Source organism: Frankliniella occidentalis, unplaced genomic scaffold (genome assembly GCF_000697945.3).
Source record: "Frankliniella occidentalis isolate FOCC.00 unplaced genomic scaffold, Focc_3.1 Scaffold41, whole genome shotgun sequence".
NCBI classification, from domain to species: domain Eukaryota; kingdom Metazoa; phylum Arthropoda; class Insecta; order Thysanoptera; family Thripidae; genus Frankliniella; species Frankliniella occidentalis.
This window is the reverse complement of record NW_026267171.1, coordinates 1890113-1904924: the sequence shown is the minus strand read 5'-3', so window position 1 is coordinate 1904924 and position 14812 is coordinate 1890113. Positions and strand designations below refer to the sequence as shown.

General features: G+C 58.2%; 2 protein-coding genes across 5 annotated transcripts in view; one reads left to right on the top strand and one right to left on the bottom strand.

Moving 5' to 3' along the window:
- The window catches only part of LOC113215902 (longitudinals lacking protein), a 129848-nt gene that overhangs the window by 53718 nt on the left and 61318 nt on the right, over nt 1-14812 (top strand). The window lies entirely within an intron of this gene.
- On the bottom strand, nt 3141-5438 carry LOC113215887 (zinc finger protein 835-like). Its single transcript, XM_026435551.2, has 3 exons — nt 5119-5438; nt 4334-4856; nt 3141-4252 (listed from the first exon to the last, which is right to left on the bottom strand). The coding sequence occupies exons 2-3, from the start codon at nt 4804-4806 to the stop codon at nt 3592-3594; spliced, it is 1134 nt and encodes a 377-aa protein (XP_026291336.1). The 5' UTR covers nt 4807-4856; nt 5119-5438; the 3' UTR covers nt 3141-3591.

Genomic DNA, 14812 nt, shown 5'->3' with positions numbered 1-14812 from the left:
TTAAATTCTTTTTTTCTTTTTTTTTAATTCCTAATAACTCTGCTATAACTTCAAGAAGAACAAGAAAAAAATCACAATATTTGATTGACTGGACAATTGTATGAAATTGAAATCATGTCTGTGAAGTCGTCAAATTATCAATAGTAAGGTATACTATTTGACTAAGGACTAAAACAATAAAATCAGGGCAACATGACTCTCCATTCATTTTCTTCACTTACTCTGTGCACCTCAGCTAACTAAATAAAAAGGGAAATCACATATTTAAAAGCTAGAACTATCACAAGGGGGGCCTTAAAAGAACATTCAGGCGTAGCGAACAGACTTCTTCACATAGATGTCTTATTACGTAAATATAATATTGACAACTTGCACTGACTTTACCAGCGCAGCGATGGGAATGTTAAGTGAGAGTAATTAATGAACGTAGGAAAAAATGCCTTAGACAGTAAAAATTCATCATGTACACTTCCATGACTATGATTAGACAGAGAAACCTAGTTCTCTAAAGTCAAATCAAGGGATCGTCCAGGTTCTCATGCTCCGCCTCCATCACAAGTTCTGCGTCCTCCTCGGCGAGAGGCTCTAGCTTCACCACCTCCATGCGGCCGTACGCCTTCTCGGCCAGGAGCTCAGCGGGCGCGTTCGCTTGCGCGTGCACTTGCGCGTGGGGGTTGGCGAGGTGCACCGTCGGGTGCTTGTTGTGCTTGCTCCGGCCGCCCCGGCGCCTCTTGTGCTTCTCCATGTGCTTCATGAGCCAACCGCGCAAGCGGTACTTCTTGCCGCACTCCTCGCACGACACGTCGTCATCTGCGAAAACAAAAAGACAACAAGTGGTGAGTTAGTGCCATTGAGAGGGGGTGTTGTCGAGTGTTGTGTTAGTGTGTTCATTGCTGTGATCCGTGCGTATGGATAAGGTCAAATAAGGACAGCAAAGGGACGCTTTTTGTAGTTAATGTTGATATTGTAAAATAAAGTATACGAATGCTAGTGCTGCCTAGCAATATAAACATTAAATTGATTCAAAAGTAAGATATATGGTTTTACATTACTGTCAAGTTTGATAAAAAATAAATGACACTACAGCGACGGCAACATGATTACAGATACATACGTTTTACAATTTACAGTAAAAATTAATATTTAAAAAAATAAAAAAAATATGCATAACACAATAAGGTCCTGTCAATGAAGGCTAAATCTATTCTTGCTGGATCTCCCCCTCCCCCTGCCCCTCTTCGATACATCAAGCTTCTCGAGTTTAATCTTGACTTCCGTGGAGAAAGGATTACGAACTAGGCCACTTGGACCTACTTCCGCGGGGAGGTGACTAAGACGCCGCGACCTTCGATTGGAGGAAGCGGGAACCATCGCCAGGGACGGCACAGGGACAAGAGCAAGAGAAGGCGCCGGGACAAGAGCAAGAGAAGGCGCCGGGGGGAGAGCAAGGGGAGGCTCGCGGACAGCAGCAGGAGGAGGTGCGGGGGCGTCTGCGACGGACGCCACAGCTTTGCTCGTCGATCGGAGTTGTGCAGCTTCAGCGCCATCTGGGGAGCTTGGCCTGCGCTTCACATCAGCCGGGCTGTTCGCCAGAGAGAAGCGGTGTGACACGGAGTTGGAGCGCCTGCGCATGGCTTCGTAGCCGTAGCCGTCCTGGTGGCGATTCATGTGGGCCTCGAGGGCCTTCTCCCGGCGGAACTCCCTCAAGCACAGCTCACAGCGGTACTCCTTCTCCACCGCCCCGTTCTCGTTGACGACCACGCCTCCATGCTCGTCGGACTCGTCGGGCTCGTCGGCGTCTGCCACCTTCCGCGACCGCCTGCCTTTCTTGCCCTTGGCAGGCAGCGAGGCGCGCCGCGGCGACGCCGAATCCTGGTCCTCGGGGAGCTTGGCGACGAGCGCCTCAGTCTTCACGCTCACAACACTGCCGCCGCCGCCGTTGCTGCTGCTGGTGAGGGTGTTGGCACACTTGGAGCGCGCGAGGTCCTGGTCTTCGGTGTGCACCTGACGCTTGTGGATTGCCAAACAGGCGCTCGTGATGAAAGTCTCCGGACACTTGTCGCACGCATGGTTGCGACCGGCGTGCATCTGCAAGTTGTGCTGCAGCAGGGCCTTCTCGTCCGGGAACACGGCCTGGCAGCGCCAGCAGGAGCGGCCGGCCGAGGTCTCGGGGCGCGGCGCGGCGGTCGGGAAGAGGTAGTGGTAGAACCCATCGTCCACATCGGACGGCACGTCGTAGGACAGCAGGTCGTCAATGTCCTTGTCGGCTTGGGCCACCGTGGGCGGCAAATCCTGCACAGGTTGCGGCTCGCTCGGCTGGCTCGGCTGGCTCGGCTGGCTCGGCTGGCTCGGCGGGTCCAGCGACATGTTCAGGGGGTCCAGCACTTCCGCGGTCCCGCTCTGACTCGGGGCGGAGTCCGGGTCGAAGGCTGAGAGTAGATCCTCAGCCTCCGCCACATGGAAGACGGGCAGTGGGGCGGCCTCGAGCTGGCCGCTGCTCAGCTGGACAGCGTCGAGCTCCCTGCCGAAGCTGGCCGCGTCTAGCTGGCTCAGGTAGGCCATGGTCTTCGTCGGGGAGCCCAGGATGCTGGCCGTCGAGCTGGGTATTCTCACCGGCGAGCGGCTGCCAGGCCTGCCCGGCACTGTCACCTCCTCCAGCGGCGTCCGCGCAGCAGCGTCAGCCCAGGCCTCGAGGTCCACCAGTTCAGGCTCCGCGTCATCTGCAAACGGAGAGAAGGGTATAACTTCTACATCACAGTTACCCGAGTGTTGCCGGCGTGTGTTGGAATCGACATTGCTGGCATACGTCCCATCCGCTCATGCACAATGCAATTCATGCAAAATTCCCCCAAAGCAGTTGACAGATAAATTTTCCCAATCGAATATGCAAATCTACAACAGGTATGAAACAGATGTGAGTGAACTTCTAATGCAATGTAAAGAATGTCTATCAGTGACTCGTGTTAACTTGTAAAACCAGAGTGCGCGATCGAGAGTAAACACTGCAAGCTACCTGCACACAGAAAAACATAATTAGTAAAAAAGTAGAGAGACCGATTAATTTCATGATGGAAACGTACTACCTACCCAAGTAAGTGCTTGCAGATGGTGTCAAATTATCATAAAAGAAAGAAGCAATATTTATGTCATACAAAGTTTATTTAATTAAGCACCAAGTCTTGTTAGGGCAAATTGAAATAACATAATTTCATGAAGTGAAGATGGGTACAAAATAATTAATAGTTTCCACATAAAATAAAATTAACTTTAAAAATTCTAAAATCTGTGCACAGTATGCATAAACAAAAGTGATACAATAGAACCAATCAGGGTTGATGTGTGCTGCCAAACCACTGGCTTGTCAGGGTCATAAAGACAGTAGTATTGGCAGATTACATCATATCTCAATACGAAAAGTCAATTAAAGAGTAAAATTGGGCCCACTAAGAAGCAAAAATACTAGCAAAACGAAAAATTAAAGTAGTCAAAGAAAAATTATAACCTAAATTCAATGTGCCCATTATTCAACCGAATGTCCCAGTTATTACCTAACAGATGATGGCCTGTTTGGTATTAACTGGGACAGCCAGTTCAGTGTGCGGGTCTAAGATGCACTCCGTTGACGTGGTCCAGGCACTCCCTGGCCGTGGCGAAGCGCTCGGGGCACAGCGAGCAGCGGTAGGCGTGGCTGTGCGACAGCATGTGGCGCGCCAGGCTGTGCCGGGTGGAGAAGCGCTTCATGCAGCGCGCGCAGGCGTGCGGCCGCTCCGACGCGTGCTGGGCCGCCATGTGGCGCTCCATGGCCTCGGACGAGTCCAGCGCCGCGGGGCAGTACAGGCAGGTGGCCCCGCCCGCGGCCGCGCCGTGCACCTGCTGCTTGTGCTCGATGAGCAGCTTGGGCGTGCCGAGGCGCGCCGGGCACACGGAGCAGCGGTACACGGGCAGGATGGCGCGGACCAGCGCGGCCGACCGCCGCACGCCCGCGTCCCGCGAGCCGTGGACGCGCTCCGCGTGCGTCACGAGCGAGTAGGACGTGCGGAACCTGCGGTGGCAGGTGGCGCACGGGAAGGGCGCCTCGCCGGTGTGGGCGAGCACGTGAGTGGCGAGGCGGTACAGGCGCTGCCGGGGAAACTCCCGCGCGCACACGGCGCACCGCACCTTGTCGTCGTCGTCGTGCACGTCGGCGGGGTGCGACATGAAGTGCTCCATGGCCTGCACGAGGCTCTCGACGCGCTTCCCGCAGATGAGACACCTGTGGACACACACGGCATTAGCGGGGGGAGGGGACGCGAGGGGCCCGGGCCCGGCCGGCTGCAACGCTCAGCGCGCCTACCTGTCGGGCGTGCACCTCTGGTGGGCCCGGACGTGCTTGCTGAGGCTGGCCTGCAGGTGGAAGGACTTCAGGCAGAGCGCGCACTTGAGCAGGCGCGAGCCGGTGGCGCTCTTGGAGCGGCCGAGGACGATCCGGGGCGTGCCCATGCCAAGAGCGCCCGGCGCCCTCGAGCACGACGACGACCTCGCGTCCTTGCTCTTGTGTCGGGGCCTCGACGCCGTCCTGGAGGTGGGCCTGGACGGGGCGACAGAGCGGGAGCGGCCCCGGGAGCGGCCCGCGCCCACGTCTCGCCGCCCGCCCTCCGGCGACAGGCTGCGCTCGGCGCGAGGCGCCCTCCGCGACGTGGAGCCCGGCAGCCGGATGTTCTCCAGGCGCACGTAGCAGTCCCGCACCGGCTCCTGCTGCGGCGGCGAGGGCTCGGGATCTGAAGGGTTCGAGTCGTCGAACCACAGCCGGTACTCCTCGCTGTCCATGGGCTCGAACTTCACAGCGACATTCCCGTTCAAGATACGGGCGCCCTCACCTGCAGAAGACGAAAAACAGGGGGTCAGAAGAGGAGGAAAACCAATCATTTCGAGAGGAAACCAACATTTAGCACATAGCATTCTCCAGCGCCCGCAAATCCCATGCATCGGAACCACAACCAGGATAGCGCGCGGGTGAGTGAATCACCGACGGGAGAGAGGAAATACACGGGGGCATGGCACCGAATCGCTTTATTGCCAGCTCACAAATCCGTCGGTCGGTTAGGCTAACCCAACTCTACGGTACAAAAGACATCGCACCTCCTGCCGTCCGTCCGGTCACTGGCCCAGTTCCGAGGCGTGCCACTTGCGCACGTGCGCGCGCCGGTTGGAGATGTCCCCGAACCAGCGGTCACAGTGCTGGCACTTGTACGGCCGCTCGCCCGTGTGCGTGCGCAGGTGCTTGCGCAGGTCCGCGGGCCGCGGGCAGCGGTAATCGCAGTGCTCACACTGCAGCAGCAGGCGGCCGGGGCCCCCCGCGCCCCCGCGGCCAGGGCGCCGGGGCGGCATCGACACGGGCATGGACAGCCAACCTGCAAAGGAGAAGCAAATGTCAGTCGGGCGCACACACACTGCTGGCGAACGAATTGGAAGCACTTGACGGGCTGAAAAGTTCAAAGAAACACACTGATTAGCCAGCTCAGATAGTACAAGAAGACTGGTGTGACAACAAAAGAAACTCACCTTCGCCAGCTGTCATTGAGATGCAAAAGGCAACTGATAAAGGAACAACACAAGCAACGTTTAGAATCTGACTATTTATTGATACACATATAGTAATATAGATATGGAGTATGGTGCCAAAATTGACACCTGTATCACACTTTTGATCATGATTGAGCTAAAAATCACAAGGCACATGGGTGTACGATAACTAAATACTGAGGGAATGTTACACACATGTGATTAAACAAAGAGAGTTTGACTATACACTTCCACCAACGAGCAAGCACCTCAGAAATGAATTCTTCTTGCATGCCAGCAATATATAAAATTGCGTAAACACCGACAACTTTACAATTACTCACTTCTTTAAATTACAGGGCAGAGAAGAAAGATATTGTAGATTGCATAAAGTAGCAAACACTTCACATTAAAGAGGAAAATGCAAATTTCTTAATTAATCCTAATACAGATGACTTATCACCACTCTGATCCAATAAAAACAAAACATGCCTGTAGAAACCTTAATAGAAGACACTATCCCAACAATTAAGCTGCCACATCTGTTCACAACATAAATAAACACACAATTGCAACATAACAAATCCATGGAGAACTGACTAAAATTCTGAATTGAGGGGAACAACATAAACGCCTGTACATAACTATGCTCTAATTTTCTGCTGGCCCCCTTGCTTGTTCAATTATGTCAGAACAATCGTCACTTCAAGGCCTTTTTCCCCTTATGCAGCTTTGTGTGCCTCAGCATGTTAGCCCCGTTGGTGAAGCGCGCACCGCACTGCTTGCACTTGAAGGGCTTCGGGCCAGGGTGGACGCGCTGGTGCGACCCCAGGGCCACCTTGTTCTTGAAGACGGCGTCGCACTTGGTGCAGGCCACGGCGCCGGGCTCGTCAGCATCCTGCTTCTGCTCCGGGTCCGGCGGGGCGAGGTGCACGTCGGCGTGCGCGCGGAGGGCGCCCCGCGAGTTGAACTTGGCGCTGCAGTCGACGCAGGGGTACATGCGCCCGCTCTGCTTGTGGGTCTTGAAGTGCGCCCACAGCACGCGGTGGCTGCTCAGCCGTGCAGGGCACTCGCTGCACTTGAAGGAGCGGCCCGCGACGACCTTCGAGGAGGGGAAGTTGCGCGCTGGCGTCTCGGCCGCCGGGATGGTAGGGGTGGGCGGATGCTCCGCAGGTTGGCTGCCCTGGCTCTGGGCGGCGCGATTCGCAAGGTCGTGGACCTTCTTGTGGTTAAACAGGTTTATCCAGAGCTGGAACACCTTGGAGCACTGGTTGCACTTGTACGTCTTGGTCTGCTTGACAGCGGCCGCCTGTGCCGGGCCCTCTGCCGATAAACGCACCCTGCTGCTCACCTTGGCTGGTTCTGATTTCACCACGATCCTGGCCTCTTTGTGGTTCTTGTAGTGTGCCCAATGGGCCTTGCGGTCCGGAAAGCTCAGTGGGCACTTGCTGCACTGGTACCTGCTGGGTGTCGTCTCGGGCCGCGGTTCGGCGGGCTTTTCGATGTCCTGCCCACGAACAGAGGCCACGAACTCCGCGTCAGTGTGGACCCGGAAGTGCCACCAGTGCTGCTCCAGGTCGGGGAACACATCTGGGCACCTGCTGCACCGGTATTCCTTGACGCGAGACGCGTCCTCGTTCTCCACCGCGCTGTGCTCTCCTTTAATGTGAGCCTGCAGGTCCCCTCGGTCGGTGAACAGCTCAGAGCAGTGGGTGCAAGAGTGAACCCCAGACTGCTCCTCTGTGGCGTCGTCCACGGCAGCCTCTGTGGCGTCCTCCACGGGAGGCTCCCCGTGCTTCACTTTCACGTGAGTTTCCAGGTCGTCGCCGTCCGCGATCAGCTCAGAGCAGATGGTGCAGCAGTAAACCCCAGACCGCTCGGCGGACAGCTGGGCGGGTAGCTGGGCGGGTAGCTGGGCGGGCAGCTGGGCGGGCAGCTGGGCGGGCGCCTCAGCCGCAAGCTCCACGGCCGTGGACTCAGACGCGTCGGTGTGGACACGGTAGTGCCACCAAAGACTCCTGCGGTCCGCGAACACCTCTGAACACTTGCTGCAGGGGAAGCCCCCCGCCTCCAAGGGCGATGTCAGGCCCTCTTTGGAGTGAACGGCCTTATAGTGACGGTGGTGAGCCTTGCGATCAGGGAACGTCTCTGGACACTTGCTGCACTGGCAGCGCTTTGTCAGCGGGTCTTCGGTGGGGTCAGCTGTCAGCTCCACTATCTGGTACGTCTCGGGGCCGACCTCCTCGGCGTCCGGCTTGTGCACAGTCTTGAAGTGCCACCAGTGGCTCTCCGTGTCGAGGAAGATCTCCCGGCAGGCGTTGCACTGCAAGCCCTTGCCCTTGTCCAGCTGCACGGCCGCGCTGGGCCCCGGGCCGGCCCCGCGCGGCGTCACGTGTACGGCGCAGTGCAGGAAGCGGCTCCTCCGGTCCGGGAACACCTCGGAGCACTTGGAGCACGGGTACAGCTTGGGCTTCACGTCCTGCGGCAACACCTCCTCGCAGACCTCGGCGTCCACGTGCTGGCGGTAGTGCAGCCACTGGCTGTCGGCGTCCGGGAACGTCTCCGAACACTCCACGCAACGGAATGTGACGGCCCCCGTCTGGTCCAGCTCCACGTCGTCGTCAACGTCCATGTGGGAGCGGTAGTGCCACCAGTGGGACTCCAGGTCGTCGGACATCTGGTCGCACTTGTTGCAGCAGAATGTTGTTGCCTTCTCTTCCATGCCGATGCCCACCTCCTGGCACGGGCGGTCCTCGACAGACTCGAAGTGACGGCGGTAATGTTCCCAGTGAGCGTCTACATCCTGGAACAGCTCGGGGCACTTGGAGCAGCGGTACTGGGAGGGCGCAGCCTCCCCGTTCACACGCCCGTTCACCACCAGGTCGAACACCTCGGCGTCGTAGTGGTCACGGTAGTGCACCCAGTGATTAGCGACGGTTGGGAAGACTTGAGAGCACTTGATGCAGCGGTACTCGGGCCGGCTGCGCACCACTTCGAAGCAGTTGGACGAGTCCGTGGCGTGGACACGGTAGTGCCACCAGCGGCTTCTGTCGTCCTCGAACAGCTCGGGGCACTGGGAACACTTGTACTTGGGCTCAGTCTCCTCGAGCTGCGCCAACTCCGCGGACTGGTAGTGCGCACGGAAGTGCCACCAGTGGCTTTCGAGGTCGGCGAACAACTCCAGGCACTTGCTGCAGCGGTACTGACCCGGCAGACCTTCTCGCTGCCCGTTGGCAGGCTTCACTATCTCGTACAGCTCAGAAGCGGGCAGCTCCGCGTGTACCTTGTAGTGCTGCCAGTGGCTCTCCTTGTCTGAGAATGTTATTGAGCATTTCTTGCACTGGTAAGAGGGCGGCGATTGCGCCTCAGCCTCCTGGGCGGCCTCCTGCCTGACTTCCTGACACGGCTCGCTCACATGTGTCCTGTAGTGCTGCCAGTGCAGGTCTTCGTCGGGGAACGTCTCGGGGCACTCGCGACAGCGGAAGAGGCTGGACAATGGGTCACCGCCAGCCGCCGGGCTGGTCACGCAGGTGTCCGCGACCTCGCCGCCACCCAGGTGGGACTTGTAGTGCCACCAGAGGCCGACCCTGTGCGGGAACACTAGACCGCATTCGCTGCACTTGTAGCTAGGCGACGCCAAGGGATCAGTCGTGGCGTCTGAGCGGACAATCTCGTGGATGTTGTCCGTCACATGCACCTTATAATGCAGCCAGTGGTTGTCTGCGTCTGAGAATACTTCGGGGCATTTGGTACAGCGGTACTTCTTTGGTTTTGTTGTTGGCTCAACTTTTATCACAGTATCGTTGGGACTGGGGGGCACATCCTCGTGGTTCTTCTTGTCCTCGGGGAAGCACACTTTGCGGTGCTGCCAGAGCAGCTTTCTGCCGCGGTAAGACTTTCCACACTGGCCGCAGCGGAAGACATTCTTGGAGGTCTTTCCTTTCTTGACAGAGGCCGGTGCCGGAGGGAACCCAGACTCAGCGGGCGGCTCCGGCAGGGCCGACGCGTCCAGCACGGTGTCGTCCTCTACGCCGATCACGACCATGGCGCCCGAGTGCGTCTTGGAGTGGACGTGCAGGGCCCGCCTGTCCGGGAAGGGCTGCGAGCACTTGCCACATCGGAACGTCTTCTGTGGGCTGGTCGATGTGCTCGCCGACGTGCTGGCGTCCACGACGGGCTTCTCCTCCAGGGTCTGCACGTAGTCGGCGTCAGTGTCAGGCTCCACCTTGATGACGTGACTCTGCGCGTGCCGGTACAGCTTCTTCCTCGTCGTGCACCGGAGCCCGCAGGTGCCGCAGCGGTAGCCCTTCCCAGGGGACGCCTTCCCTGGCGTGGGCAGCGCGGCATCGCCTTTGACACCGGGGCACAGGTTCTTGCGATGGTTCCAATAATTCCAATACTTGTCGAAGACCTCTGGGCACTTCTGGCACTGGTACAACTTGCTCTTGTTCTCGTCATGGGTTGGCTCTTGGGCTTCGGGTTCTTCCAGGTTGTGTCCGATCTGGTCCTCGGCCTCCTCCTCGCGGTGGGTCTTGACGTGGGCGTGCAGCGCCTTGCGGCCCACGAAGCGCTCCAGGCACTTGCTGCAGCGGAAGACGTTGTCGCCCTTCATCCGGTCGTGCTGCTTGAGGTGGGAGAAGAGCGAGCTGCGGGTGCCGAAGCGGAGCGGGCACAGCTTGCACTTGAACACGGAGGCCCTGGTGTGCACCTTGTGGTGCGAGCGCAGGCTCAGCATCGAGGAGAAGTGGGCGGGGCACTGGCGGCAGCGGAAGCGGCTGCCGGCGGCGTGCACGCGCACGTGCACCAGCATGGCGGTGTGCGTCGGGAAGTTCTTGTCGCACACGTAGCAGACCGTGTTCGTCAGCAAGCCGGCGGGATGCGGCCTGGGCGGCTGCGGTGCGGGGGCGGCGGGCGCGGCGGGCGCGGCGGCCGCGGAGGGCGGCGGGACGATGCCGTGCTTCCGCTCCTCGTGCCGCTGCAGCGCGCCCGCCGACACGAACAGCGCCTCACAGACGGCGCACTTGAGCGGGCGCGTGCAGCGGTGAGTGTCTCGCAGGTGCGTGGCCAGCGTCTTGCTGAAGCGGAAGCGCAGCCCGCACTCCTCGCAGCTGAAGCGCGACTCCACCGTGTGCGAGCGCTCGTGGGCGGCGAGCGCGCTCCGCTGGCGGAAGCGCTGGTGGCAGTAGGTGCACGGGAAGGGCTTCTCGTTCACGTGGATCCGCATGTGGTTGGCCAGCGACAAGTTCTTGGTGAAGCGGGCCGGGCAGTGCGGGCAGCGGTAGGGCCGCACGGTGGCCCCGCGGTGAGGCTCCGGCTGGCGCTCCCGAGGTGGCTCCTCCTCGAGGCTCCGGCATGACATCGAGTCCACGCTGATCCTGTCCAGCATCACGACGGGCTGCAAGTCGTCCGGGTCGTCGGCGGGGTGCCGGCTGGCCCAGTCGTCGTACCACTCGTCGTCGTACTCGATCTCGAAGTCGTCGGCCGAGTCGGCCTTGGCCCGCTGCGAGCCGGGAGGGTGCAACGACACCACAGAGCTGATGCACAGACCTGCAGACAGAGAGGAGCGTTAGCGGCTAAACAGACAGTGCACGAGAAGAGGCCAAACCAAGCAAGCAAGCCAAACTACAAATCCCACAAAGCATTAATAGTCTACTTAATCGTAAAAAAAAAAGTTCAAAATCGAGAAAAATGCAGTTGTTTAATTATCCACCACATCACATCAAGAACAATAAAAGAAAAACAAACAAGACATGACTTTAAAACTCCATCAATAATTGGCAAATTGACTTTTTCCACGGGTCTTTTCAGAGGAAAGCCCCCATTAGGAAAAGTTTCTATGCTCCTGAGCACCTGAGCAGATGCGGGCGCAGTCATTCCTACAATACGGCACCCCGCTGAGACCAGACCGGAACCTGAGGAAAGAGAAAGCTCCACCGCTGCACCTGTTTCCTCCTGAGAATTAGCTGGTGGACGGTGACGTCACGGTCGTAGCCGTCCAGTGCGCACACAGGAGGAATGAGGTGCGGCGCGGTCGGGCGTTCCTTCTCCAGTTTCCGGTTCCATCTCGGCGGAATACCCTATTGCTTCCGCGCCCGGGGCCCGGCGCGGCGCTGGCGCGACTGGGACCGGGTGCGCGCCCGGCGCGGCGCGTGCGTGCGCAGGTGCTGCGCCAGGGTCGACTCGATCCGGAACTCGGCGGGGCAGAGCGGACACTCGTTGGACGTGTCCCCGGTGTGCGAGAGAAAGTGCGTCTGCAACGCGCGCAGCCGCTGGAAGGTGCACCCGCACACGGAGCACTCGTGGCCGCCGCGGCGTACTACGTCTCCGGGCGGGAGCGGGTGCTGCGGGGGAGGCTGCTCCGGCGGCGCCGCCAGGACGAGCCAGGCGGCGCCGGCGGGCACCTGCAAAGGGTCACTGCTAGGCTCCTCGGCGCGCGAGGGAGAAGACGCCCCGTGGGCTTCACGCTCAGAGGCCTCTTCCTTAATCACGCAGACGGAGAAGTTGAGGGACTCGTCGCCTGGAAAAATAACAAAGACGGCGGCATGAGTCGAGATCAGGGGCAAGACCAACACAGGTAAGGGTCGAGCAAAGGAAAGGTACCTTCAACCAGTCTGAAACGGAAAAAAAAAGGGTTTTAGGCAAAAAAGACGCAAGGTTGTCCAATATTTGATTCTTTTTTTTAGATGGCAAGTACAGACATTCAAAGTAATCGTGCATCGAAAGTGGGACCGGAGGTTCCCCCCAGCCTCTATTCCGTTTCCGGGTGCTCTTTCCGCATGTGTCGGACCAAGCTGATCTTGTGGCGGCAGCGGTAGGGGCAGAGCCCGCAGGCGTTGGGCAGCTCCCCGGTGTGCCGGAGCAGGTGGATGCGCAGGCCGGGCAGGCGGGCGAAGGCGCGGTCGCAGTGCTGGCAGCGGAAGGGCTTCTCGCCCGTGTGCCTGAGCAGGTGCCTCTTGAGGTGCGCGCGCGTGCGGAAGCTGGAGGGGCAGTGCGCGCACGCGTGCGGCCGCTCGTCGTCGTGCGTGCGGCGGTGCTGGTCGAGGAGCTTGCGGCTCGCGTAGGCGCGCCCGCACACGTAGCAGGCGTAGTCTCGGGGCGGCGGCCGCACGCCGGGCTCGTCCAGCAGAGGGTCGTCGGCTTCGTCCAGCAAAGGGTCGTCGTCGTCGTCGTCGTCGGGCTCCCCCGGCGGCTCTTCGGTCCGCGACGACGACGCGCCCGACGCAAAGTCTGGGGCTTCCTCCTTGACGCAGAAGTAAGCGGACTCGTCGCCTGGAATGGGACAAAAGCTGGCATTAGTATGGGAGCAGCACCGAGATCAACAGAAGCGAAAGATAAGGAAAAAAAAATACCTCAGCATAGTCAGTTAAACTAAATGTTGTGTGGTAACCTGAACAAAACAAAAGTGCGAGATTGCCGGAAGACTAAAGGTGAAGGAAAGACAACCAACCCTCGCTTCATAAAACAAACTTTACTTCCAATAAAAATGGTAGTACATCTGTACTTTACAAAATTATTGAAAACTGAAAGAGAGTGCTTCCCAGACGGACGGCGCCTAGAACTTGGACAGTTCATCCGGATGCATTCGGGTGCAATGGGCGATCACGCTGCGCTTGGTCACGGCACGGAAGGGGCAGTGCGCACAGGCGTGCGGCATCTCGATCGTGTGAGTGCGCATGTGCGAAGTCAGACTGGAGCCGCTCTTGAACTTCCGCGGGCACAAGGTACAGCAGTACGGCTTCTCGTCCGTGTGCGTGCGCATGTGGACCGTCAGATTGGATACATGCCGAAACTTCGCAGGACACACTAGACAGGCGTGCGGTTTCTGCCCGGTATGCGTGAGCAAGTGAACTTCAAACTTGCTGCGGTGCTTGAAGGGGCGATTGCACATGGGGCATTGGAAGGGGTTGCTCTTTCGGCGGCTCGACGATGGTTGCAGTAGAGGTGGCTGCTGAAGATCGACGGTATCGGGCGCGTCCGACAGGGGATCAGTGTCTGAGAGGGCCGCGCCTAGGACCTTGTGCTGGGACGCGTCACCTGAAGAGGGGCAGAGAGGCTTGCATGAGGTAGGTTCGTGGAGCACTAGCACGGACAAAGATGGGAAGAACGCGCCACGTTCTGTTTTGGAAAGTGGTCGGGGTGCCCTCACCTAAACATGGATAAAAATGCAGGCATTAGTAAAAGCAAGAGAGAAGCAACAAAGAGGGTACAGGAACTGAAGGGCCAAGGTTGCATGAATTGGTTGCATTTTTATTGATTTAAAAGAGTATTTATCTAAGTATATATAGGAAAAAGAACACATTCGTTTTAGAGAAAAATAAATTTGTTTTAAATAAAAATACTGTATTCAAGAGTATTTTCATCTATTTTACCGCATTAGGTAGGTTCTTGGAGCACTAGCACGGACAAAGATGGGAAGAACGCGCCACGACAGAACAGAAAGTAAACGGGGCATGGAAGCGAAAACACATCGTTGTCGCACAAGTGCACAGCGTGAGCGTCAAAACAAAATAGCGAGAGGATAAACAAGAAATTGGATTTACATGATTCGTAATAAGAATGCTAAAAAGAAATAGTTACATTAATTGAATCGAATGGTTTCCAAGGGAGACTTCGTGGGCAGTTGTTTCGACAGCGCTTCCGGGTGCATCTTCCGCATGTGATAGGTGTGGCCGGTCCTCTGGCGACTGCGGTGGCCGCAGAGCCCGCAGGCGAGCGGCATCTCCCCAGTGTGCCTGCGCATGTGGGTGCGCAGGGCCGTGCTCCTCGCGAAGCACCGGCTGCAGAGCAGGCAGCGGAAGGGCCTCTCGCCCGAGTGCAGCCGGATGTGCGGCGTCAGGTCTCCCCGGCTGCGGAACCTGGCGGGGCAGTGCGGACACGCGTGCGGCCGCGCCTCCTCCCCGGCGTGAGTGCGGAGGTGGGCGTCGCGCTTGTCGGCCGACGTGTAGGAGCGGCCGCAGACGTGGCAGAGGTGCCGCGGCTGCTGAGCAGGCCGCTGAGCCGGGGGCAGCCATACAGCGGGCGGCTGCGGAGGGAGCAGCTGCGCCAGCAGCGGAAGAGATGGGTCGTCGGGACAGGCGCCGCTGTCTAACAAAGGATCAGTCTCCGGCTCCTCCTTGAAGTCACAACTGTACAGGGACTCGTCGTCATCTGATGGTGCCAGAGAGATTGTCGTTAGTCAGAGCAAAGAACTGGGGCAAAAGCACGCAAAACACAAACGAAAAAATAGGAGAACATACATGGAAAAAAACCAAGAGAGGTTGCAAGATAAAGA

What these genes read in the sequence shown, in the direction of transcription:
- LOC113215887 (XM_026435551.2), bottom strand. Translation starts at nt 4,806, where the DNA reads ATGGACAGCGAGGAGTACCGGCTGTGGTTCGACGACTCGAACCCTTCA. An exon ending in CAGAGGTGCACGCCCGACAG is followed by an intron (nt 4,253 to 4,333) that starts GTAGGCGCGCTG and finishes GTGTGTCCACAG; the next exon opens with GTGTCTCATCTGCGGGAAGC.